The sequence below is a fragment of the Ammodytes marinus genome (genome assembly GCF_949987685.1).
Source record: "Ammodytes marinus genome assembly, chromosome: 9".
Taxonomy (NCBI): domain Eukaryota; kingdom Metazoa; phylum Chordata; class Actinopteri; order Uranoscopiformes; family Ammodytidae; genus Ammodytes; species Ammodytes marinus.
Genome location: NC_137213.1, coordinates 19,667,618 through 19,695,271, shown reverse-complemented (window position 1 = coordinate 19,695,271; position 27,654 = coordinate 19,667,618). Strand labels below are relative to the sequence as shown.

At 42.4% G+C, this 27,654-nt stretch overlaps 1 protein-coding gene across 1 annotated transcript in view; it reads left to right on the top strand.

The window, feature by feature from the left end:
• The window catches only part of epha4b (eph receptor A4b), a gene marked incomplete at both ends in the record, with an annotated part of 93,394 nt that extends 66,835 nt beyond the window's left edge, over window positions 1-26,559 (top strand). Inside the window, 9 exons of the mRNA XM_080034062.1 lie at window positions 7,763-7,830; window positions 8,621-8,746; window positions 9,096-9,281; window positions 18,144-18,205; window positions 21,474-21,683; window positions 24,395-24,544; window positions 24,721-24,914; window positions 26,099-26,236; window positions 26,460-26,559. Of these exons, the coding sequence (XP_079890188.1) occupies window positions 7,763-7,830; window positions 8,621-8,746; window positions 9,096-9,281; window positions 18,144-18,205; window positions 21,474-21,683; window positions 24,395-24,544; window positions 24,721-24,914; window positions 26,099-26,236; window positions 26,460-26,559 (1,234 nt within the window). The remainder of the gene's footprint in view (window positions 1-7,762; window positions 7,831-8,620; window positions 8,747-9,095; window positions 9,282-18,143; window positions 18,206-21,473; window positions 21,684-24,394; window positions 24,545-24,720; window positions 24,915-26,098; window positions 26,237-26,459) is intronic.
• Between the last annotated feature and the right edge of the window lie 1,095 nt (window positions 26,560-27,654).

Below are 27,654 nucleotides of genomic sequence, written 5' to 3'. Positions count from 1 at the left end.
TGCTATAATAGCAGCTAGTTGCCGCAGGTGCAACACTGTTTCACACACGCTTTATGCAAATGAGCAGATGTTGCAGTAGTATTGATCTAATTCAATGGATTTTAAGGTTTATAGACAATTTGAATACATTTGCCGGTTAGACACACACACACACACACACACACACACACACACAAACGCACACGCACACATGTTGAGATCATGACCTAATCAAGTTGTGTCGGTGTAGTAACGCCATTAGGGGAATTAGTTTCACACTGATCTGTCAGCAAATATAAAGATACACTTCACCCGATGATGCAGATGACATGCTCCTCTGCTTCTTCTCCCCCATCTCTTTCCATCTTGTTGCGTTTGACCTTTTCACCAGGTTGTTAAAATTTGTGCTACATTAAACCAATTACGCAGCCCCAGCTCCTAACCACACATCCTCTCCTTTTCTCTTCCTTACCTCTTCTCTCTTCTCCTTTCCTTTCATTAGCACTCTCTTTAATGAAGCAGCGGAATGGGATGTTGCCAAACAGGGTGTTAATGAAACATAGACAGATTTATAAGTCATAACTCTTCTGCTAATCATTTCCCCCTTTCTAATAATTATCCCCGCGCTGAGTAAATCTTTTCGCAGAATGGTCAGAGAGCGCTGAGCCAGTGCCAGACACGGCCACGATGGAGAGAGAGAGAGAGAGAGAGAGAGAGAGAGAGAGAGAGAGAGAGAGAGAGAGAGAGAGAGAGAGAGATAAAGATGGGGCCTTAAAGCCGCTAGAAACCTGGTCTTAAATAGTAAAAATCAATATATGATATTGAGTTGGGTGCCTCTATAGGCTTTTACAAAAATCTGATCTGAGAAAAAACAGTTTTTTACTGACTTGACAGGACTGTGTTGGAGTGGCAAAAGTAATTGGTTCAAAATACTTTGTGTCATAAGATATAAACCGAATTTCTGTGAAGTTTATCAAACTTAAATGACTAAATCATTCATGTGGATTGATAAATATGCCAAACTCTTTTCAGATGATTACTGTCATGCAGCTAGCTCCCCACATTACCAGTTCCTGATCACTCTCTCTTACATCACCCACATTTTTTTTATTTTTTGCCAGTTTGTTTTTTATCATGCCATTTCGTCTCTTAAATTACCTATCCATAATCAGCTTTTAAGAACCCCGTAATTTATTAGAGCCCGCGCAGTGAATGTGTTTTGTTTTTCCAGTTTGGGCGAACAGGGCTTCATTTGGCCGTGAAAAAAATGAGAGTGAATTTAATCCATTGATTTTATTCCCAGTAATTATTTTGTATTTAATAGCTTGATATTAAATAGAAATCACAATTATCATGAGTAATGACGAGAGCAGATCGCCCACAACAGGGTGTCTGAGTGCGTGTGCGTGTGTACCTTTAAGTGTGTGTGTGTGTGTGTGTGTGTGTTTTGTGTGTGTGTGTTTGTGTGTGTGTGTGTGTGTGTACCTGTGAGTGTGTGTGAAGAATAGATGTGTCATTTCATTGTGTCATGCTGGAGGGGTGACTAATGATTTACTGATTCCATTTTTCTAGTCATTCTGATTAGCAGTGGGAAAACAATGTAGAAAGAGAGAGAGAGAGAGAGAGAGAGAGAGAGAGAGAGAGAGAGAGAGAGAGGGAGAGAGATGGGTAATGGTTAAAAGAAGAGGAGATGAAAGATGACGATAAAGGAGGGAAAGGGGAAAGGAGGACAACATAGTACGAATGATGTGTGAACGATTCCCCTCCGACTGTTCCTTGTCTCGGAGTGTATAAATTTGTACTCCCGCCTTTCAAACAGCGGGGACGGCCTCTTAATCCTATAAAAAGGTGGTCGGTCATATGAAATAAACTGGGTAACACCACGCGGCTCGGAAAACTACACACGCACTCTTTAGCTCTCTCTCGCGTCTCAGGTTGACACGAGTCCAAGGTTATTCGCTGGCGTGTATGAAGACAAATCTCTGGTCTCTCCTGCCGCCGACGCAGCATCGTCCCCACACGCACTGCCTCTTTAAGTCTTTGGTTGCATCTCTTTTGTCCCACTTTGTTATCAAGGTTATTCCTCCCATCCACATAATATAACCCGCTCTCGTCTCCCCTTTCGCTGTCTTTACTGCATGAAACAAACCCACTTTTCATCTTGTCCTGCCAAAGTGTTTCACCTCGTCTGATCTCCTCTTTGCATTCTTCTTCTTTTTTCTGTCACTGTGTGTTCTCTCTATTTTCCCCTTCAACCATTCTTTTTCCCACTTCTTTTTCTATTCGCATTCCCTCAATTCCTCTGCTTCACACCCTCCCAAAATCCTTTCGTTTTTTTTTCTTCCTTTGCTCCTTTCAGACGGGGACTCAAGGGGCTCAACAGACACCATTTTTTTTAACAGAGAACTTTTATGAACTGCACACTGTTACGGCTTTAAACACATTAAATCAGAGATTACAGAAGCATTTGTGTGAGCCCATCTGTATATTACAAGGGTCGTCCTCTTAATTCCTCCCTGCACTTTTAGGCTTTTTGCAGCCCAAGCAAACTAGAACAACAGCAAATAATCACTGAGTGCTGGCTTCTAATTATCAGGGGTAGTACAAATCAGTACAACTCGGTGCAGAGGATGTTGTCCCTCTCTCTTTATTGCCTGGAGTCAGACTGAGGGGGGGAATGGAGAAAGCAATAGAGCTCCAGGCTAATAGACCCAATAAATGAAGGCTTGGCATAATAGTGACAATATCAGAGGAAAAAAAGGGGTTGAATCTGCTTTGTCGGACATTTTGCAAAAACCTTTAAGAAGATTGTACAGCTGAGGTTGATTCAAAATGTGTTTTTACACAAATGCCACCTGCTTTTGGACTTGCCACCAGACAACTGAATGGCTTTCAAGTTTCAAAGGTTATATTTGCCATATGTCAATGCGATATGTGCCGGGAAATTCAATTAAAACGCTAAGGTATACCTATTTAGTGCAAACATGAAATTGTGCAGGGCAGTGCAAAGGAAAATGAGCTGGAAAAGGCAGAAGGTATTTTTTCAATTCACTGATTTAGAAGGTCTGACTATACGGCTTGCTTTTTGAGCCCTTGCTCATCTGAGTTGACCTCCATGTGCTCTGGTTCTCTTCCCAGTGTCAAGTGGACTGAATACTCCAATCTGCCTGACTGAGTAAAAACCGAGTGTGTTTATCTCTGTCTCGTTTTCGCCTCTTGACTGACTGGCGACCTGCCCAAGATGTTTCTGGGCAATGCACGTATGGATAGTATCCAGCTTCCTTGACCAGGTTTCAGTGGGTAAAAAAACAAATGGAGGGAATATGAAATGATAAGAAATGAGGGGTTTTCAATATATTCAAGGACCATTTTAACCCTTACCTCACTCACTTTCACAATATATTTGGTGCACCACTGACTGGCATCATCTTTACAGTTACATTGTAGTGACTGAAACTCCTCTCTTTCTCATCTGCTCTACGGCCATCAACTCTCTTATCCTTTTTCTCTAACTCTCCTTCATAAGGGATATAGTGTTGTTCTTCGTTGTTGCACTTTCAACGTAACCCTCAATCCATGCCACTAGTATTCACAATACCTCTTTATTTCTGTCATCTTCTCCTCTGCACATGGAGCTTGGTTTCTATTGTAAAAATGTTACATCTCCTCCATCTCCATTTTACATCCACACTCCATGTAGCTCTTTTTCTTCTTGAAATGTGTCTTATTTCTCTTCATCTTCAGCCCCTGTTGTTGCTGTTCATGACACTGACCCACCCCATCTTTCTGTCCACTTCTCTCCTTCGCTCTTCCCCTCCAATCTGATTGCCTGTTAGTTGGTATGCAGGCTTGGACACCCATTGTGCGTTCTTGCCTGTCAGCACTCTCTTTTTCCATCTCCCTCTCCACCTCTCCCCCCACCTACCCTCTCTCTCCCTCTCTTTTTTTCTTCCTTTCCAGCTCCTAGTGGCCACAACACAGATAAAAAGAAAGCAGAGAAAAGGGCCTGATTGGGGAGGATATATGGATGTAAACTGGAGGGAAGAGAAAGAGAGGATAGTTATTGGACAATGTACTGTTTTGACTTAAAGGAAGAATTAAGGAGAAATACAACACCCTGGAGAGATAAAGTGCAGCGAGTGAGAGGAAGAGAAGGGGAGACGGGGGAGGGGCCCCGGCAACGATAATATATGGATGGAGTTCTGTGAAGGTGGAGGCCTGCTAGCAGAATGACAAATGGGTCTCGAGTGACAGAGTATTATATTAAAAAGTAAATTGATATGCAAATGTGGAGTGTGTGGCTTTGGAGGACCGGGATAGCCTGTTGTCCTCACTGAAGTGGAACAGAGAGAGGCAGGAAGAAAGGTGAGAGCCCTGGGTGTGATAGCGATATCGCAGGCCATTAAAGTGTGTGTTGTGTGCACAATTGGTTCAGGTGTGTGTACTCTTGAGTCTGCAAGAATATGCTGCCGGGTGGGATGTGTAGCTAGTGTTTGAAACTGCAGAGTATGGTGCAGTTGGATGGCACCTACATGGAACAATGATATGTCCCACAGTGACAGATAGTACAAACTTCACACTGCAGTACAGCAACATAAGGTAGCAGCCTGTGGCAATGCAGGAGGACTACTAATGCTAGCAGTAAGGCAGCCAGATCAATAATGGACAACTAGCCACTCAACAAGGTTATGTGTTGACCATTACCAATTACAAAGAAAGGCACAGGGCTTTGACACAGTGCCAGGAGTAACACATGAATAGTTGTGAACTGTGTGTTGTGTGCAAAGTAAACACAACACCTTAAGGTTTGGTTTGGTTTGTGAAAGATCATATCCCGGTTAAATTTCAGCAGCAAGTCACGTAACACTAGCAGTCAGTTAACTCAGACTGCAATCTAACCTAGAGCCAAGAGTTTTGATTGCCAATACACAACTATTAAAATCTTTATCATGCTTTTGATGGAAGGGACAGCAAATTCATTGGCAAAAGACAGTTTGGGGGAAGTCATTTTTTTTTCAAACATTTCCTTTTTTTGTTGACTGAAAACATAATTCAGTATTATTTTCCCTTAACACTTTGAAATGGTCTGATGCATATTACTTGTACATGTACATAGTAGTATGTACTACACTTGTAGTATGTACATACTCTTTTAGGAAACAGGGTTGATTCACAAGGTGTTCTGAATTGTATCGTAAAAACGTCAAAGAGATTATACAGAGGAGGAGGAAGAGATAGACAAGATTAAATATCTCTTTGATTTGATTTGATTCAATTTATTTCAGACATATCAAACAGCCATCAAAAGGTTATAATAAGTGTTGGTGTAAAAAAAAGATCCTCCAAAGTAACATCCGTAGCTAGATATTGATCAGATAATGTACTCTAGGAGAAAAATGACCTTCCTTTTTAAAGTGAAAGTTGTGAAAATTGACAGAGTGGGATACCTGCAACTTAGAGTGTACAAGTGTTAAACTGTATGGCCACTATTTGTTCTCTCATGTTTTTCTATTTCTGCCACATGTTAACACTTTCACATGGGAACACTCAAATGTCATGTGAAAATGTCTCAGGTCAGTTGCATTTCGTCCAAGCTTTTATTTCAAACACACACACATGCATACGCCCCTAAACCTCACACACACACACACACACACACACACACACACACACACACACACACACACACACACACACACACACACACACAGCTGCCGGAGGGGAAACAAAAGCCACAGCCATGTCAGGTTTTGTGCCATGTTTAAGACTGCAGTGCTAATGATTCATGACACTTCTAACTGAAGAGGAGAAATGAGTTGCTCTGTAATTACTATGGAAATGTGTTCATTTCCCATCAGACACACACACACATACACACACACACTCACATATGCAGCCATGCACCCGTGGAGACACACACAAGCACATCCAGCAGTGATGGGGAAGTGTTTCAAACGTGGGTTTTGGTGTTTTGCACAACATGCAGAAGTCGGTGTGTGTGTGTGTGTGTGTGTGTGTGTGTGTGTGTGTGTGTGTGTGTACGCCCCCATGGGATTAACACAGTTGGAGCTGAGGTGTGACCCTGGTCCCCATTTCCCATATGTTCTAAACACATGCCCCCAAGCACTGTGTGTGTGTGTGTGTGTGTGTGTGTGTGTGTGTGTGTGTGTGTGTGGGTGTGGGTGTGTGTGTGTGTGTGTGTCAAGGGGGTAATGATAGTCCCTTGGTGTTCGACTGGCTTCAGCCCAGCTGATAACCAGGTGGGGCCCAACTCCCCCTTCATAAGAACATTATGTCCCCTCCTCTTTATCCCCCCAGTACCAGCAACCAGTCTCTACCCTTAACCGTGTGTCTGTGTATATTCCCAAAGCAGCCTATTGATGTCTGGGCTACACCATGCATTCAGCTGTGTAAAATCAACACAAGGATTAAACACCAAATGACTGAGATTTGCTGAGCCTACCGGATCCCCACCCCTCTCCCTCTTTCCTCATCGTAACGATTTGCTCTTGTTCTTTTCCACCCAGTATTCCTCTATTTTGTTATTATTGTCTGTTTTGTCGTTCTCTAACTTATTCTCTTTCATTTCTTTATCACGTCTTTGCTTGCTGTTTATTTCACTCTCTTTTTCTCCTCTTTCCACCTCCACTGTGCTTTCTTAAATATCTTTAGGTTCATGCTGCTGATTCCTAGTTACTCCTGCTCGTAAGCCCAAATCAATTTCTCTTTATGACGGACAGACATAGTGACTGGGTTCTGCTTTACCCGGGCAATGCTCGAGAAGGATGGGATGAGACAGGGGGAAAGGGAGAGGAGGAGAGGAGGAGAGGAGTGTGGCATCTATGTTTTGCTTAGTACCTCGTAATATAAAAACGCGTTTACATTTGATGTTTTTTTGTCCTAAAATGTTTGTGGCGAATCTAAAAGAGCGGTAAATCTCACAGACAGTGTTATGGGCAATTAGGGCTGTAAAACACGGTTTTAGGCCGATGCTCGACAAAGTAGCCACAAAATAACAAATAAATGACAATCCAGCATACCGCAAAACTACACACACTCTGCACTAGCAACTTCCCCCCTGTGAGGTCTGTATCACAGCATAAGTTTAACACTTCCTCACAGCTGGGCAGCAGGACTGAGTTGATCAATTTGTCAATATTCTCTCTTGATGATCGTAAGACTGACCCTCGCTGCAGGGTGTGTGCACACTGGGGGGTTAGGGGGAAGGGCATGGATGAGTGAGTTTGTGTGTGAGACCCGTGACAATAATGTAGGCAGTGGTTTACAGCCAGAGGGGTCCATACATTGGTAAAGAGAGGAGTGCTTTATGCATAGATCTGCCTCTATAGGGGCATCTGTGACGCGCCGACACACACACACACACACACACACACACGCACACACACACACACACACACACACACACACACACACACTCATTCACTCAACCTCAGTCATTACAGCTCAGAGGGACGTGGGGAACAGGTAGAAGCAGACAAAAAAGGAAATGTATTTTTTCCTCTAGGCTTATACAGTATATAGAAGAGTGAATGTGTTAAAATAAGTATTTATCTATCTATTTTCTGTCCACAGTGTGGCACATGGATTTTCATGGAAATATAATAGATTAAATCACCTGTTTTCATTTTCCCCGGCACACTCATTTTTAACTTCTATATATGTGCTATACGGCTATGTAGGTTTGTGTCTGGTAGTAAAAATATTCCAAACTGTGTTTATGGGTTTACATACAAGATCATTCTGGTGTGTATGTCTCTTTCAGGCACTGTGGGTATATCAAAGCCAAGCAGGACCCTGATGAAGAGAAGTTGCAGTTCCAACACGGCCGAGGTAAAGACACAAACACACATATGCAAATGTCTGTGTAAAATAGAAGATAGTTTGATATACAAAGGCGTTCTTTTTTTGTTTGTCAAAGTGTATGCTACTTATGCAACCCCCCCCCCCCCCCCTCCGCCCGCACGCACGCACACACACACACACACACACTCACACACACACCTTGTGTTCAAACCAAACTTGCACCAAACTGCAATTAATTACATAACTACCTGTATCTATGGCTATAAACAAGACATAAGAAGGTTTTATTTTTTATTTTAAATAACTCCAAAGTGATAACAGCCTGAAATGTATTACTTATTCACCTGCGATTATCTTTGTATACCTATAAATGTATCAAAAGAAATGTACGGTAATCATTACGGCTGCAGGACAGCAGCGTCCGTAAATAACTCTCCAACTCTGTAGCATTCGCAGCCCAGTATGAGAAATTGTTTTACATTTTATTGCACACATGATTGCGGGCTGAGTAAAGATCTTTGTGGGTTCCTGTAAAAATGATGAGTCATTTTAACGCCGTTGCTTACAAAGTAGATATTTGTTTAATTATGTAATGATTTGCAGTTTCACTCAAACAGAGCACCCACGCTCAAGCTCCCATTTCAACGCACTTTCACTGTATAGTAGGGAGTATAGTAGGAATCAGGGTCAATACCCTATTAACATTAAAAAAAAAGAAATATCATAACCATACACCGTGCGAAAGCCGACTTAGTGAAGTCATAATATATCCTTTGTATTTATATCTCCATATTTCTCCATTTTACCACTCATACAGTTAAGCTTCCAGGCAGCAGGACCTACATTCATCCTCACACCTACGAAGACCCCAACCAGGCTGTCAGGGACTTTGCCAAAGAGATCGACGCTTCCAATATCCGCATAGAAAGAGTCATTGGAGCTGGTGAGTGAGTTGGCAGTACAACAGCATTAGACTATATGGCAACTAAAAATCTAACTTCAAATTACTTAGACTAAGATAGATTTCTAGGGAAGCATTTTTCTGTCATCTTTGCATTAATGGAAAATGTCCTTTCTTTTTGGCACTTAACTGTGGCACCATGTAAGGTGTAAACTTTTTTGCAATAAAAAAATAAATCTGGCTGCAAATAAAGAGTTGAGCAGATATTAAAAAACGTCCAATGACACAGATAAGAACGCTCAGATATGCATTGGTTATACAAGCAATTATCTCTTGCCAGCAAGTGCCATGTAGTTTTATCATGCCAATTTGTGTGTGTGTTTGTGTGTAGGAGAGTTTGGGGAGGTGTGCAGCGGTCGGCTACGTGTTCAGGGAAAAATGGAGATCTACGTGGCCATCAAGAGTCTGAAAGCAGGATACTCTGACAAACAGAGGAAGGACTTCCTGTCTGAGGCCTCCATCATGGGACAGTTTGACCACCCCAACATCATCAGACTGGAGGGTGTCGTCACCAGATGTGAGTGTTCACATCATCTTTCCTTTATCCTTCATCTATGTGTGCTTGTGTAATCATACACTCCCTCTTTCCCTTTCTCTGTACGTGCGCTGTCAAAAGTGCATGTGTCACTTACCTGTGTGAGCCACAGCAGAGCCTTTGGGGATGTAAATAAGAGATGGCCCTCTGGATCAGATAAAAGCTCCATTACCATGGTAACACATTGATGACGCATGGCGGTGTAAATGCGAACAGCGACTGTCCGCCTCTCAAGCGGCCACTTGTTTACATCACATGATTGTGTTAGGAAATTAAGGCCAGAGTGTGTGTGTGTGTGTGTGTGTGTGAGAGAGACAGAGAGTGAGACACAGGCCTGGTTCAACAGCATGGCTGATTTGTTATCACTAGGCCTCACCCTCTCAATCACACACACTCTCTCTCCCTCTCTCTGTCTCTCTCTGTCCATCCATCCCTCTCTTGTGTGATATCCCTATCTCACGATCCTGCTTTCTTCTCTCTAGTCAGTGTCCATCCAAGCTTCTCAATCGCTCCCCTTTTCTCCCTTTTCTCTTGCTCTGTCTCCCACAATCAGGTGCAATCCCCTCTCCTATCCGTCCACTACCCCTTCTCTTTGTTTCCCTCAAACTGATAACACTGAGCCTGCAAAATTTGAAACCACATCTTTATCTCACAGTTTTTTCTCATTCCCCATTCAAGTCACAATTGACAATGTTAGCTTGTATATTAAAATCACAAGTGTAAACTGTAATGAGACCTTTGTTCAAATAATGGCAAAAATATTTTAAATTTCTGAGATGATCCACTTTCTACTTCCATGTGTACAGACGCGTGTAACAACCCGCCTTCAATCAGCCTCCATTTGAATAAATTACTTTGAATCTCTGCTTATTCAAGAATGCGTCATGTGGAGCATTTGGTGGAAGCCTGTACTACTGACTCTTGAAAATTACACTTTTTGAGAATTATTTTTAAAGTTGATGAATCAGAAAGCAGAGCTTTTGCAACAAAGATTATATAGCATCACATTCGCATTACTTCTGACCCATGTGGGATTTTATGTCAAACTATAGGTGATTACTCAATGCAGGACTTTATAGATTAACAGGTAGCATTTATGACTAATGATTCAGTCCATCCCTATTTTCTTCTTGTTCCAATGGCAGACAACAGACATATACAGTACAAATATGTCAATGGTAAAACCTAAATTGCGAGTTTGGCTGCATTGGAACTAGGGATGTAACAATATACCGCAAAACGGTCGTTCGCGATATGAAAAGGCCACGAATGTCAACCGTAAGTTTTTTCTTGTTATACCGCGTCACGGTATTGAGGCGAGCGTGCATGGTAAATGCGCTCCGTCATTGTGGAGAGTCTGGTAAGCAACGTTGTCATAAACGTAGCACTCAATCTAACACTGTATGGGCCACACCAACATTGGAAACCAAACAATAACACATTGACACAACATCTTATCACTGAAACATGACTTCTAACTTTAAACTGAACAGTCACGTCTCACGTGGGCCGTTGTTTACACTAGCGCGTGCAGCTTCACAACATTGAGTCACGTAGCAGCAAAGAAGAGAGAGAAAGAGAAAAGGGAGAGATAGAGAAAAAGATCGACTAGCTTACCAGACTGAAGAGAAAGTTGCTCGCGGGTCAATTATGTCATTATGAATCCAGGCGAACGTGAGGAAATGAGATTATAAAAAAAAAAAAAAAGAACAGAATAGAATAGAATCCACCGCCACCGCGCGTTAAATCCCCGGTAAAGTCGGCGAACTTCCGTGAAAGGCAGATGAAGGAAATAAGTCCAAAGATCCTTGATATATTCATCACAACTTCACGTGAACTCAGCAGACAGTAGCTAACAGCATGTTGCGCAATACTATGGAATCCCTACTATGTCAAACTTAGGTGACACTACTTTGGTCAAATGAAGGTGACGTTGCGAAAGTGTGAGGAAGGGAGGGGGAGAGGAGTGCACTGCAAAAACATTGATTTTGAGACTGCAATTTAAGTTAATAACAAATAAAAATCATAAATAAATATTTTACAGAGTTAATTGTGCTTGTCATAATGTAGGCCTAATAAGGTAAAAGCATGGCTTGCAAAAATAGAGTTGATAAGCAAATAAAACATAAATAAATGGGGAAATTATCACACTATTTAAATAATTTTTATTTTATACATACTTTTACAGTTACAGACAAGTGACTAAATTAAGTTTAGATTTAAAATTCCTATTTCAGTTTGAAAAATATAGATGTAAAGCTTCTTTAAAAACAGCAGTAGAGAAGCAGTGTCTTTGTTTTGGTGATCAGTTGTTTAAATCTCTTAGAAATCTCTTCTTCATATTAAGATATGAAAAATTTGAATTATTCTTGCGTTTATGTTTTATTTAAATCAGCGGTACAACATTTCATTTGAGGGGGTAGAAATGAATTCCGCGCTTAATATCGTATCGTGATATCGTGATATCAATCGCAATATCGTATCGTATCGTATCGTACCCAAAATTTCATATCGTTACATCCCTAATTGGAACACAGAGTTTTATACTGTGGCCAGCCTGGAGCGGATGTCTCAGACACTTATTTTCTTTCCCCTGCTCTTCTCTGCTCTGTTCCTATTCTGGTTGGCCACCTTGTTATAAAGATGTTTGTAAGAGATCTACAGACAAGCAAGAGAAAGAGAGAGAGAGAGAGAGAGAGAAAGAAGGAGAGAAAGACAGAGACGGTCGCTACAAAGAAACAGAATTGTAAACACCCAGGCAGACATAAAAAACCTCTGCTTTCCACCACCATCTCACTCCCCCCTTCCCAGTCCCTCTGTCACGCACACAAAGATCTTCAGTCCATCACACACCGATGCTCAGTTTCACTTGGGCTAGCAATAAAAAAGCAAATGCATATGCATAGGCTTTTTGGAATATTAATAATTCATAAAGTTAATTGGATGTGTTTTTAGGCTCATGAATATTCAGCGGCTTGCATATTTAGAATGAGAGCCCACTGCATGTCTTATTCATCATTGCCTCTTACTCTGTCATTCTCTCATTGTCTTAACAATGCTTGATGTAAGCCGTGACCTTTGGTCGGCAGGAATGAGGAAGAGTAACTACAGCAACAAGATAAATGTTTTTTTTTTTCGTTATTCTGAAAGGCAGAAATGTAATTATGCCAATATCTTCATGGTAATTTACACCCTATTGTGATTTGAAATACCAGAATAAATCTAGAAATTACTGTTAAATCCTTGAATTTTTTGTGATGGGACAATAGCAGATATGACAGGGGAAAGCAGCCGTAATGTTGGCTTGACAAGCAACGTACCCAAACTGTTCTCTTTGTATAGAAGAACACGTTTGTGCGTGCTGTTTTTGCGGTGTGTGTTTGTGTGCAATGTAACGAGTGTCTGCTTTCAGGTGCGTTTTCTTTGCGTCTCTCTTCTCACCTGTCTTCACGGCACATTGAGAAGCTGATAGGGCCTCACAGAAACAAATCTCACCGGGCGGAGCAGCAATTTCACAGGTCACAGCTCAGGGTGCGCATGTGCGAATGAGGGGGTTGAGAGTTGAGATGGGTCAATAATTCCTTCAGGCCTTTTTTTCTCCAGCACCAGCTGGTCCCTTCACACTGCCCTCAGTCTAATCAAGCGGGCTGACCCTGACTGCGCTGGGCTCAGGTGGGTTGGATTGGTTTGTGTGGGCGTATGCAGTAGAGGAATCAGCAGTTGAAAGAGTACTATTATTGGTTGGAGTAGGACAGAAGAAATTGCTGTTGCCACAGGACTGCCGTGGTAGGGCTAGAAAATATGTAGCCGAAGAAGCCGTGGAGATATAAAGCAGCAGTATCAGGAGTAACAATGTGAAAAGCATAAAAGCTATACTATATCAGTAAAACAACATTGAAGTGCAAAGACAGCTGGAAAGCAGTAATGAGAAAAAAACGTAGTAATGGACTAATTGTTTCAGCTCTACAGTAGAAGCTGTAATACTATTGCTCAATTTAAGTGTTCTTGTTGATGTTGCATGTTGTAGACTTTGCTGCATCAGTACAGAAGTACTGTAGACTCAAATAAGGAACACTGTCAGCATAAAAGTAAAAGTACTTTTTGCAGCCATAATAGTAATGCAACATAGTAATGGTTGCAGTTGTGGTAGTACTGATATCCTTGATTAACATTTTGCACAGTTTTATTTTCAATTGAGCACATGCGTGCTCTTTTGTCTGCGTTTTTCATTCATTTATGTGTCTGTGTGATGTGTGTGTGTGTGTGTGTTTTGTGCGTTATCTCCATTGAAATCCTCATAAGCCTCCAGCCCCTGCCGTGTGCCACTCTAATAACCCACCCCGTTGTCTGTCACCTGATTGTTGCTATTGTCATGCTAATTAGAGCGCCACATGCAGAAGAAAACCCAGATCTTTCGTCTTCGTCTGCCTGTCTCTCTACACATCAGTAAAAGTGCAGCAATCTGTCCCTTCACATACCCAACCCCATGTCCTTATCTTCCCTTCATCTCCCCTGTCCCTCATTTTATCCATCCCATCCGTCCTTTATGTGTTTTACAAGCGCTGCAACAATCGGCTCATTTGGAAAACCCTCAATTACCGAGCTCCATCTCATCTGTCCACACACACACACAGAGCACTCCCACCCTCTCTCTCTCTCTCTCTCTCACACACACACACACACACACACACACACACACACACACACACACACACACAAACACACACCGCGGAAAAAGCTGCTCTACAAAAGCAGTGTTCAAACCAGCAGAAACCACACGTCTTCCGTTTGAAGGAACTAGTGATTAGTTTTTAACTATGCTTCTTTGTGCGCCGGACAATAAGTGTTTCAATGTTTCCTGTCAAATTATTCTGGGTTTTTGAATATGTATGCAGACCTGGAGATTGGACTGCAGCAGAGACAATTGATGAAGAGGAGAAACAGGGGGGGCAATGTAGAGAAAAGGTGACGAGAGGTGGAGGATGGATGGAGGGAGGGAAGGAGGAGTGTTGGATGGGTGAGATAGGACTTGAGCGAGGAAATGAGAGAAGTAGGGGCTTCAGAACAAATGAGGCGAACGGGGGGAAGATGTGCAAAGCGATTTGGAGGAAAAAGAGGAGCGTTTGGACGAGATGAGAGATGGCCGAGGGCTGGAGACTCACGTGAGGATATGAGAGAAGAGAGAGCGAAAAGAGGTGAAGAGAGGGGTGGAGATAAGCTTATTGAGTTTCTGTCTCTCTCTTTTTCTGCGCACGCCCGAACCTCCTCAATACAAAGATCTGCCCTGTGTTTAAAGCATTGTATCACTTAGTTCAGACCCTTAACATTAATCAATACAGCAGTTATTTCATTTTCTCGTTTGTACCTTGGGCCGTCCCATTCAATAACGCGGCTGGCGCACACAAGGATAGCCACTAATAATGTAATTGTCCCCATGTATACGGACTCTATCACTTTCATTTACACTCAAGACAACACACACACAGATAACATACACACACAGCCTCATATAATGTAATTTTAAAGATATATTGCATATACGCTGACTCCATCACTTTAATACAAACAAGCAGCGATTTACCAATTCACACACGCACACACACACACACACACACACACACACACACACACACACACACACACACACACACACACACACACACACACACAGGGCTTAAATGATCCCAGAGCAGAGACAACACTTTCTACCTTCACTTAATGAAGAGCTGTAAAAAGAGCAAACTCCTTTCTGATTTATTCCATAACGCACTCTGCCTGGCAGAACATCAATATGCAATCTGTGCACACACACACACACACACACAGTGGGAGGTGCTTTTCAGCTTTGCAAATGGCTGTCATTTCTGAAAGCAATGGAAGACAATAAATTAGAATGAATACGAGTGTGATTAGTTAATTATGTGCTTTCAGGAGCAAATTGAGGAGGGCTTGTGAATGTTTGGTGGCGAGGAGCTCCGTGACGAGTTGGAGATACTCAGTCCGGAAAGTGTGTGTCTGTGTGTCTTTTAATATGGATGGCATCTGATGAAGTCCCCAGGAGAAGTGAAAGGGATTTATTGAATATTACTATTTGTGTCTGTGTGTTTGTGTGTGTGTGTGTGTGTGTGTGTGTGTGTGTGTGTGTGTCATTTGTTCAGGTACGTGACAAAAAGAGCACAATGAGCTCATGTACGGCGTGAGCGCATGTGGTCGGTTTTTATTGGTAACCTGTGTTATCTTTCAGAGTTGCAGGGATAATACCGTATGGCAGGTGTCCAGATGATAGCTAATGATAGCTGTGTGTATGAGTGTGTGTATGTGTCTGTGTCTGTGTGTGTGTGTGTGTGTGTGTGTGTGTACGTGCCTGTGAGAACATGCTCAGGCTCAGATGGTCCCCTAAGCCGAGAGAACAGGATAAACGCGTTTCATTGTGTTTTTCTCTTGACCACATCTAACACCATAGGCCTGGAGGGAACGTTCTCCTTCACTGGTAACATACATGGACTCACACACACGCATACAAACAGATAACCAAACACAAAAATTGAGGTTTTCAGTTGTAGGTTTTTTATAGTTTTTCTCCATTTCAGTAGTTGTCCATACTTTGTAGAATATGGCATTTCGACGTCTGTATGCCTGTCCGGTTATGTGTGGGTTTACAGGCTCTATTATATGAGACGCAATTAAGCACATACTCACAAATCTCCCTGTGTAGAGTCAGACAACCTTTTAATCAGGATCAATCCCATTAACTGTTTATCCCGCCGCTGTGGAAAGCTCACACACACCCAAAAGCACACCATTCTCCACCTATGATCTGAGCTGAAAGCATTCAGTCATCGTAATCGTGCCAGCCCATCCCACTTGCCATGCCCTGAAACCAGCTAACTCTGTCCCTCTCCCTCTCTCTCTCATACACACACACACACACACACACAAACACACAGAGGGACGCGCCACACACAACACAGGCCCCGTGCAGAGATAAATGTGACCAGCAGTCCTCACCCCCAGCAGAAGAAAATCCAATTCTCTTTCACTTTTATCCCTGAGACTAATGTTACTGTCAAAGGAGACACTACCACCAGAGACCAGGCGACTCTGTTTGTGTGTGTGTGTGTGTGTGTGTGTGTGTGTGTGTATGTGACTGTGTGTTGGCTGCAGTGAGATAGGGAATTCATTTAAGGTGATGTATTGCTGTCTTTACCTACAATCTCACTGTAGGCCTCGGTGGTGTTGTTCCTGGCTTTCCATGACAAGCTTTTGACCCCTCCTCCTCCTCCTCCTCTTCTTTCCTTTCCTCTCCTCTTCTCACTTCCCCTTTTCTCCTCTGACTCATCTTTCTTTTACCTCTTTTATCTTTCATCCTTTGCTTCTGTCGTCCAGGTTGTGTTATTTAGAGGAAGAAGAAGAAAAAGAAGACCTACTTTATTAATCCTGGGGGGGGGGAATTCAGTTTACACTTTGTTTTTATTTGTAACACATACAGTATTTCACATTGGGCCGAAATACAGACATGCAAACAGGACCTTTTACACACGCACATGCATTAGTCGAGAGATGACAGAGTGATGGGCAGCCAGTCTTGCAGAGACAGCGCTTAATTTACTCTCCTTAACCTTATATAATTATTGTCCTTTTTATAAATTATAAAAATGTAAGGAATCTTAATGACATGTTGTCAAAGCATTTATGTAAACTGCTTTCAGTCAAAAATACATACAATAAATCCAGGCAAAGTAGTGATGCATTGTCCAAAGAATGAAGCAACCATTTACTAGGAGGAAAGAAAGAACAAATCCTTTTCTTTGAAAGGAAGGAAAGATTAGAGTTTTGGGGGTAAATTTTTGCAACATTTTCTTTACTTTCCCCTATGTTTCGTGTCCTTTTAAAATAAATATTCTACAAGAAGACTTCCTCATCTTCAGTTTTCTCTATCCCACTCAAGCTGTCTTTATTGCTCCCGCTGGGTGTTTCCCCATCTCTGAGGTCTGATTGGGGAAATGTGACCTATTCATCACAACTGACATAGTTTGAGTGTTTACAAGCAATGCGCACACACACACACACACACACACACACACACACACACACACACACACACACACACACACACACACACACACACACACACACACACATCCTCATCATTTGTACCGCACATCTCATGTTTATTTGTGGTTGGCAAAGCTTGGCTGTGGGGGGTGATGCCTATGGGGAGAACCCTGTAAAACAAGAACTGCCTTCTTTGGTGCATGTGTATGTTTGTTAGTGTGTGTGTGTGTGTGTGTGTGTGTGTGTGTGTGTGTGTGAGAGAGAGAGAGATTGCAGGTACTTTGTTAATCATTTGTAAGCCCCACCAGATGCCATGCAGGGCACCATAGTGCATGGGGCCTGTCAGTCAACCACCCCATCATCACACAAACACACTCATTGCAGGTGCAGGTGCACAGCGCTCCAACGAAAAGCCCCTTCCCCTTGAGGCTGATTATTATTCATAGGATCTCAGGAGGCCCCCTTATACACACACACACACACACACACACACACACACACACACACACACACACACACACACACACACACACACACAAATGTATTCTGGTGGATTGGTCCTTTCTAATTATCTCCTGGCGTTTATGGAGAGGGCTGATTAGAAGCTGTCAGTGTGACTGATGACGACATGCCATGTTATCCCGTAGAGAGAGGCAGGGAGACAGAGAGGAAGGCCGGTCACAGCTGTGGACTCCATTACTCCTGTCCTCCGCTCTCTGTAGTTGGGTGTCTTTCTTCCTTGTAATTCTGCCTCACCACTAACAGCCCCCTTTTTATGTGCCTCCACAGGTAAGCCAGTGATGATCATTACGGAGTTCATGGAAAACGGATCTCTGGACACTTTCCTCAAGGTGAGTCACGGCTCAGCTGGAGGGATCGCAGCTCTCGCAGGGCCAAAAGTCTTTACAGAGGTCATGTGGAAAATTATGTTCCAGCTGTAAAGTGTTCATTCCCTCAAAATTCCTGTACTTGAGGACACACTCTTGTAAAAAAAAAGGTACCTGGCTGAAATTGTCTTTCATCTCTCAAAGCTGGAGAATTCTATCTACAAAGGTTTCACAAAGCCCACCAAGGACTTTGGTTTGGGCGATCAAGGACCAGAGTTCCTTTTAAAGAAGGATTGATTAAAGGTTCTAAACTTGCTTTGAAAAACTGTGTTCAACTGTTAAAGAGCACACGCTATTTCTCAAAGGATACATGTGTACAAGTAGGATTGAAACTGCTTGACAATTGTTTTATATAAAAAAGGCAACACATCTTCACTAAATTATACAGTGAACGTAACAATCATGCTTGTCATCTGTAATTATACATATTGAGTGTTTATGGGTTGAGTCAGTGATTCTGGTGAATGCCTGTTGTCAAAACGTTTTTTGCTTTGTAAATGTGCCTGTTGCTAGCTATGGTGGGCCCCCTTTGTTAACATACCCTTTGTTTACATACCAGTTTAAGGAGCCTAGGCTGTGTATTAACACCAAATTTTTTTCAAGACATACAGTAAGGACATGTAGGGGATCATGAGGAGATATATTCACCGATCTTGACCATAAGGGTTTTCACAACAAATGCTCTCCTAAATCTTCAACTGGACTTTGTAAAAAAGGGGAAATTTCACTATTGTGTTAGCAGCAAGTTACATGCTGCCAATATACAGTACATACACTGAGGTGGTGATGGTGGTCGTGTTATATTCAATACACGTACACAGTCACTGAACTTTTGTGGACAGAGAGGTGGATGAGAACAGGAACATTCAGGTTGATGTGTGGCCTCCCCACACTTTCATCACGTGATATTTGATGCTGGCTTTATGAAATGCACTTAGTGTCCATATCCCAGAGAAGAAAGCAGTAGCAGTCTGCTGACTAATGGCTAATAAAACAAAGAGAGCTTATTGCTTTGTGTGCATTTGCTCTGTCGGGGGGATACAAAAATAAACAGTATAAATCTCAGAAGTCAAATGGTCACTAAGAGTAAAGATTGCAACTGGGAAATCATTCAAAATCACCTCCAAAATGCCAAAGACATTTAAAAAAAAATCTGCTTTATCATGAATTAACTGAGAAATTCATATAGGTAGTTACTATGCTGAGAGAGTGGTTTTCTACCATTTGTAGAAACGATGAAATACACATACACATTATTCACATAGTATTATGAAAGCATATGTAACTCAAGGTTATTACCTATACTCGTATCAGTGAACAGATTTTAAAAAGTAAAAGGAAGGCTGAGGAGGCATCACTTTGTTATTGAAATCGGCATTATCACAAGAGTTTGAAGAGTCTGTCGCTCAATATGTTATTACATGAATTGATGCTGATGAAGAATGAATCATTCAAGCCCGCCTTTCGCACACATTCAGGCATTTTAAATCTGGATGATTTGCGCAAAACCCACTGAATCATGTTTTTAAACGTTAATCACATAAACATAAGTATGGATCTTTTGTAATAGCAGACACAAAAGACATGATGTGCATGTTTCATAAATGTGTGATTCATGATTTCTGTTCATACAAAACATGCAGAATTGATTTAGCTGAGGAGGCTTAAATAAGGTTTCGCATTCACCCAGATGAATTGCTTGTTGCAACCCTGATATGCCTCACATTGAAAGTCCTCCCCTATTCATAATCATAGCTGTTTGTCAGGAAGTAAAATCGCAGCAATGCTCCAAAGCCATTAAGCCTGCGATGATTGGCCCATCACTAAATAGACACCAGTCCCAGCAGCAACATTGACTCAAAATTAAATGAAATCTGACAGGTAAAATAAAAAAATAAACAGCTGAGGCATTATGTTCTGAAACACACACAAAATCACACATACACAGTCACATGCATGATGTGTGTTAGAGTACATATTGTAATGAGGGTCATAAAGAGTGTCCGTGGTGGCTCAATATGATTATGGAATCCGTTTTATGGGTTTTACAGCTCATCCGGGCTCCTGGCATCCATATGTGTCTTTAATTATGCTGACCATTTATTAAGCAGCTGTCCCTCAGAAATAACAAAACCACTGTCCTGTCAGAGAAGACTTCCCTGTCTTTGTGTCTTTGTTGTTATGTAGCCGTTCTATCCTTTCCTTTACTAAGGTTGTTCGCTTTTAGTTTTCGAGTACAAACTTTGGTAATATGCCAGAATTTTGCCAAAAAAGTATTGCTTTCCATCTTTACCTTTCTCGTTCATCTCCTTGTCTAACCTCTCTGGCCTTCATTTGTCTCCTCTCTCGTTCCCTGCCCTGCCCAGCCTCCCTCCCTCCTTCCTGGCAATGCAATGTGGTGGGCAGATTGATAGAGGAAGTCTGTAGGTTTGTTAGACAGTCCAATCAATCAGCATCTCACGAAACCACCGGCTAATTAACTTACTCCACAGCTGCCGAGGGAGAGAGAGAGAGAATGATAGAGGAGGGGCGGGGGGGGGGGAGGGGGGCGGGGGAAGGCTACACAGATGCAGAAAGATGACGGAAGATAGATAGATAGATGTAGAGTGAAACTAAGTAATGCAGAGTCCTCTCTCTCTCTTTCTCTTAGACAGAGACAGAGATGGATGGACAGAACAAAGAAACAGAGGGAAAGGGAGATGATATAAAGGAGAGAGGGTGACTGATAACATGGATGGCTTTTTAACAGGGGGCCGTTTGCCCAGGGCAGAAATAATTGGCAGAGGAAGGTGAGCCCGACCATCATCGATCAACAGGCTTTGCTCTGTGCCAAAGACAGCTCAAACCTGAAATCCGGTGAGCTCTGCTTGAGCACACGGTTAGTGTTTGCGAGGAAAGTTTTGTCTGCTCTGTCAGATCCCATCTTCCGCAAGTAGGATTTTTTTGTCATCCGCCATTGATCCCTTAGAAGAAAAATTCATCTTTTTCCTTCCTTTCCTCCAGAGAGAGGTCAAGGCACTGGGTTAACTAGAGTTGTAGGGGATTCAGTTCTTCTCAGGGACGCTTTGGAAGCTTGGACTGCTGACACTATAGATTCTAAAATCCTTAAAGTTCTAGGTTATTGTAGGAGCCAGTTGTGATCACAATGCCACCCAGTTGCAGCTTTATGTCAGCAGCATTTACGCTCTCTGCTGCACATTCATTCATCTCTCTCCTTGTCTCTCCCTTTCAGAAACATGACGGGCAGTTCACAGTGATCCAGCTGGTTGGCATGCTGCGTGGCATCGCCTCAGGTATGAAGTACCTGTCAGACATGAGCTACGTTCACAGAGACCTGGCCGCTCGCAACATCCTGGTCAACAGCAACCTGGTGTGTAAAGTGTCCGACTTTGGCCTGAGTCGAGTTCTGGAGGACGACCCAGAGGCTGCCTACACCACAAGGGTAAGACACACTCTCATGTGCAGCAGCTGTCTTAAATACATACTAACTAACCAGGACCAACCATTCATTACTATTTTTTATTTTATATATTGAGCGCTGATTTGACAAAGAGGGCAGATAAAACTAATTAAAAACTCAAGGATAATCAGACCCCATCCAAAATGGGTCAACTCAAACAGACCCAAAAAGAGAGAGAACAGCAGCACTGCCAGCTCAAAGATGTGCCACTAATTAATAATCAGCTGCGGTCAAAGAGAAGTAGAATATGTAATTTTTCCCTGCACTTCACAGTTCACACATTTATCTCCTGACAACCCCCTGATCAAAACTCAGTTGGCCAAAAGGTGCTACGTGGGGAAGATGAGCAAGTTGGTGAAAATGTCCTCTGATATGAGGGAGTGACACCTCGGAGACTATCAGTGCAAAGAAAGCAGTTTTTATATAGTTTTTATTAATGCCTTTGGTCTGGTCGCACACCCAGTCTGATTTTCAGCCTGCGCATGCAGGCTCTATGGTCACATATTTGTATTGGTCGCAGATTTCAGTGTAGCGCAGCAATGCGATTTGAGTAGCCTATCCCTCCAGGTAAGGGAAGGGGAGCCTTGTTTGAGACAGTCATTTGTCATCATAATGGCTGATAACGGGCAGGACCATCAAAGAAAAAAAGAAAATTCAATGAAGAACAACTAAAAGCTAAATGGGAGTGATAGACGGGCGGGAGGAGGGCGTTGCCAAGCAACGTGTAAACAATTAAACGGGAGTGAACTAGTCCTGCAGTGTTTACTCCTAAGTGAATGAATGGTACTAAAACAAAGTTTACTTTGCGTCATCATCATCAAATGACCATTATTCATCTGAAATAGAACATAAATACATTACCTCGTCGTGATCCATACTGCCGTCTGTCGTTCATTCGCTTTCTGTGAGGGCAAGGAATCTTTCAGCTGCAGGGATTTGATGCAGTTAGTGACACTGCATCAACTCATTGCAATCAGATGTGTGTGGCACTGACTGGCATTGAGTTGATGTAGTGTCACTAACCACTCTCACGGAGCCGAAACGATTCCGTGCCCTCACACTTTCCATACAGACATGCACTATATTGTGTCCTAATCATTAGCCACTCGCACCGGCCGGCACGCGCTAGAAAACAGCTTTACGACAGCTGCCGTCGTAAAAATACTACCGCTTTTGATCAAAGGGGCCACTAGCTGCCAAAGTTCCTCGTAGCCACTTTAAAGCTGGTGGCTTGTGAGTGGCAAAGGGGATCCCTCTACTTTGGAGTCCATATGTGTCATCCTTCCGGAAGTCGGGTAGACAAGAAACCCATGGCATTTGAGCAGAACCCTAACCTGCAAACAATGGATATGATTTGGACATCTTTGGCCTACTATACTGCCTGCTCTCAATTACTACAGTGGGAACTCATTGGATTGTCTCTCTCCTTGTATAACATGTTTCCATTATGACTGCACTAGAACAATCTGCTCCATCACCGTTTGTATGAGTTCATGACTGATGACACTCACTGATGACAAAAAATGAAATGTGTGCATAGGAGGACTGCGTTCACACAACCGATGCTTTGACCTATATACTGCACATATTCAAATCAGAGAGGTCCTTGTGCGCAGTGAGAGGAAGCTGATGTTACTGGAGAGAATGAGGAAACTCAAACGTCAGTGGGTTAAACCACTGCGGAGTAACTCATCTAAAATGCCCACAAGGAGATGGCATTATTCATATGCATAGGAAGTGTTGGGGATGTTATTTTTAATATGGCATTAGCATTGCCCAGGGAGGAGTGTATCAGCCGCTGACTGCTCTATTGCAATCGCACACACTCCCACTGGTGTCGGGAGACCTAGATGGAGAGCTGCAGGCATGGGGAGGGAGGGGCAAAGATGGGTAAGAGACAGAGAGAGAGGAGCAAATATCAAATAACGCTGAGATCTAGGTAGTCTGGGAGAGAGAGAGAGAGAGAGAGAGACAGAGACAGAGAGAAAGAGATTCAGAGGGAGAGAGAGAGAGAAAAGTGGTAGGCAAGGGAAGGTACCAGAGAGAGCAGTTAAAAGAAAAAAACAAAGAAGATGGGGTAAGGGTGGACAGGGGGTGGTGGAAACAAAAAGTACAGTGCCAAGTGACTTGGCAGCTTTGTCTTTTATTTGACTTTGACCAAGCAGAGATGGGGAATGTTAGGTGGTGCATGTTAAAAAGCTGAACTGAGCCCTATAGAGGCACAGTGTGTATGTGTATGTGTTAGACGGAGGGAAAGAGAGGGTGGGGGTATCTTACTGCCTATTGCATCTATACAGAGGGCTCTATGGAATCATTTTGATCCGTGCATCAACAACAAAGACAGAGAAGGGAAAAAAAAAAAAATTGATTGCAAAAGAAAGTCAAGTGCAAGAATCCACACGGGGGCAAATGCTAGTGTACGTTGTGAGCATATAAGAGAGGAGTGGTGCTTTGTTAAGTCTGTTTATATTCTCAGCTGCTGTGCTGTCAAAGGCAGTGTCGCACCGAGCTTCTCTGCAGACACCGTCTTATAATGTGTTTTGTCAGCTCGACTCCTAATTTAGTGTAGTGCCTAGCCACAATGCATGAATAAAACAGCCATTAGATAAATATACCATTACCAAAAAATGTAGTTCCTGGTGACATATTTAGTATGCCAAGACTGTGCTGACTGTGTTGTGAACCATCTCCAGGGAGGAAAGATTCCAATCAGATGGACGTCTCCAGAGGCCATAGCCTACAGGAAGTTCACCTCGGCTAGCGACGTGTGGAGCTACGGCATCGTGATGTGGGAGGTGGTTTCATACGGAGAGAGACCCTACTGGGAGATGTCCAACCAGGACGTGAGTCACAAACACATCATGTTACATTCACAGTGACTAAGACTAAAGATGTGTATTTTTCCCCAATCTTCAGCTCAATTCTTAACTTTTAAACTGAATTTTCCTGAACATTTTTATTTCCCCTCTCTGGTATTGATCAGCGAACTTGATATTTTTTTCCCCTTCTCTTCCCACAGGTGATCAAAGCTATAGACGAGGGTTACCGTCTCCCAGCTCCAATGGACTGTCCTGTGGTGCTACACCAGCTCATGTTGGACTGCTGGGAGAAGGGACGCAGCGACAGGCCAAAGTTTGGACAGATTGTCACAATCCTGGACAAGCTCATCAGAAACCCAGCCAGCCTCAGAGAGCTGGCCAACAGCTCAGCATGGTCAGTGGGAGAAAAGCTTTGCATTCAAGCTGGGAATTCAACACTTTGACTGACACACATGCAGTTTTAAGATACATGCATCGAAGACTTAAGCCCTGCCTTATAATTGTACTTGTGAAAATTGTGAAAAGTAGGAAATGTCTTTCGGTAAAATCACACTCTCAGCAAAGTAATATTTGTTATTGAACAAATTGGAATACAAAAGCTGTGGGTTGGCATATCCATAGTGTCACATTCAGCTTAGAAAAACATTATTTTTACATTACCATGTTATACGTAAGGCATTTAGCTAATGTTTACAACCAGACTAGCCTATATAAAGAGTAGAGGTGTCAGTATCTCTATTGCAAGTCAAAAATGGAAATGACGCCACAATCCCGACCTTTGAAATGTATTGTGGAATTGTGGATTTGGGTGAAACACGTTGTCGTGGCGCAATGCGAATAGCGATAGATGCCGATTATATCACTCATGACACAATGTAGATAGTCTATTGAAAATATAAATTCAAAATTGAACCAGTTATCATGGTTTATCATCATAAAACCAATTTTCCTAGACTAGACTAATCCAAAATGACACAGCCTGCAGTTCTAAAACAAAATCAAGTCAAGAATTTGGAGAATCGTGAGTGTGCAACAGAATATGTTCAGACGGAAAAAAAGCAAATGCCAATGCAACTAAAAAAGACAACAGAAGAAAGCACTGCTAACAAGGGTCTAGACCCAATAAACAACTTGACCAAAATAAGTATTTTATTCATTGATGCATACAGTGCAGGACTGTATATATGTTTATAATGTAAGTAAGTCCTGCATATGCAAGGTATTTAGTAAGCATGTAAAGGGGAACAATAATTGATCATACCTGCCCACCAATGGCTAAATTGAAAGTTTAGGATTTAATTTTGCTTATCGCAGTGCATTTCAATCTATCATGCTGTGGTTGTTGCAAAAAACAAAGATATGTTGTGCAAATGCAGATCCAGCACCATGCGTACGCATTAAGTGGCTCTTCATGTGTGCTGCCAACCTTTTTATCTGTATGAATGTCCTAAAAAGAGTTAGATTGTATAACTATTCCAAGAACAGACAATTGACCATAGCACCAGTCAGAAACTGTTATTTAGCCACTCAACAGGACCATAGATCATTGAGTTGTGAGTGTGCTTTGTATCTCAGCAGGGAGGACCCGTCCAACCCAGAGTTCAGTGTGAGCACAGTGGATGAGTGGCTGGAGGCCATCAAGATGGGCCAGTATAAGGAGAACTTTTCCAGTTCTGGATATGTCAGCTTGGACTCAGTCCTCTACATCAGTGTCAGGTACTGACAGCTGGTGACTTTTCCTACTTAATCTTAGAACTCGAAAGGTCAACGATCTCAGTTCAAGATTTATTACATTCCACTTGGGTGTCATTTGAAATTAAAGGGGCTTTATACAAGTATCCTGGACGTGAAACCTTAGCAGCAGCTTGGTGTTTGAAGGACAATGTAGTTTTTGTCAGTAATAATATATGTCTGCATTTTCATTCTTTCTTCCTTGTAGTGAATTGGATAAGATGGGTGTGAGTTTGGCCGGCCACCAGAAGAAAATTTTGTCCGGTGTGCAAAGCCTGCAGACCCAGGGGACACACGTCCAAGTATAACAATTTCCACATAAACACAGTGAGACAGAGCCAAAATGGATGCTCCTGTGAAGAGTTTCCGCGCTGAAATGGAGTTGTAATGGATAGCCTAGTATTCCGGCCTCCATTGATTGATTTTGAGGCACACTGAGATGGAGACAACATGGACGCTTGACTCCTTCACATCCTCGCAATTTCACCATTCTTCCCATCCCTTGATGGGAACTACAGGCTTTTAGCACTCAAGAGTCGCAGCAACACAACCACCGCTATGGAGCAACAGAGAGACACATGTCCATCAACAAGGCCACATCTAGGGCATCCCAGACCATAACACATCATATCAGCTCAACAAAAGAAGGAAAAAATAAAGGTTTTTAACATAAGAAATGACAAAAAGACAAAACAAATTAGAATATAATTATCATCACTGTCTGTGACATGTACAGTTGGTTTTACTGTCATTTTGTTTCTGTTTTCACCATGAAGAGTTTAAAAAGTCTGAAAAGCTATGTATATGATTAGATATGTGTTTATATGGGCTGTGTGTGCCACAACCGTAGAGATGGACCTAAAGTTTGTTTTGGTGGTGAGGTTTATGTCACTCAACCTTCATAGGAGTAATTGCCTAGTACATGTATGGCCCCTTCCATTGCTCTCTGTATACAGAGAGACGGTGAATGAGCCGAGATTCTATATGACATGAATGTGTTGGGTGAGGGGTGAAGAAAAACTGGACCTTTAGAGAAAGAGGGGGATTTAGATTTTGCTAGCTCATGTAGGATGGAAGTAGGATTCGTTTAAATAGTGTTTTCGATCAGGACAAGGGCTTCCTTAGAGAATGCTCTCAGACACACTTCCATAGCAACTAGACCCAGTGCACGTTCGCTAGTCTGCTTGCACAAGATGTAACTGAGTGCAAAGAAATAGCAGAAACTGCTTAAGGTGCAGTTAGCACAAAGACAATTTTGCTCTTCCACAGGTGACTGTCTATTCCAAACAGCATTGTATACAGCTATTATGGGGATATTTCCACCTGAGAGTTTGCCTTCCCATGTTTCAGGTGTGTTAAGAAAGTTATATGGTGTTTTTGTGTAGAGCAAAATTGGTGCAAAG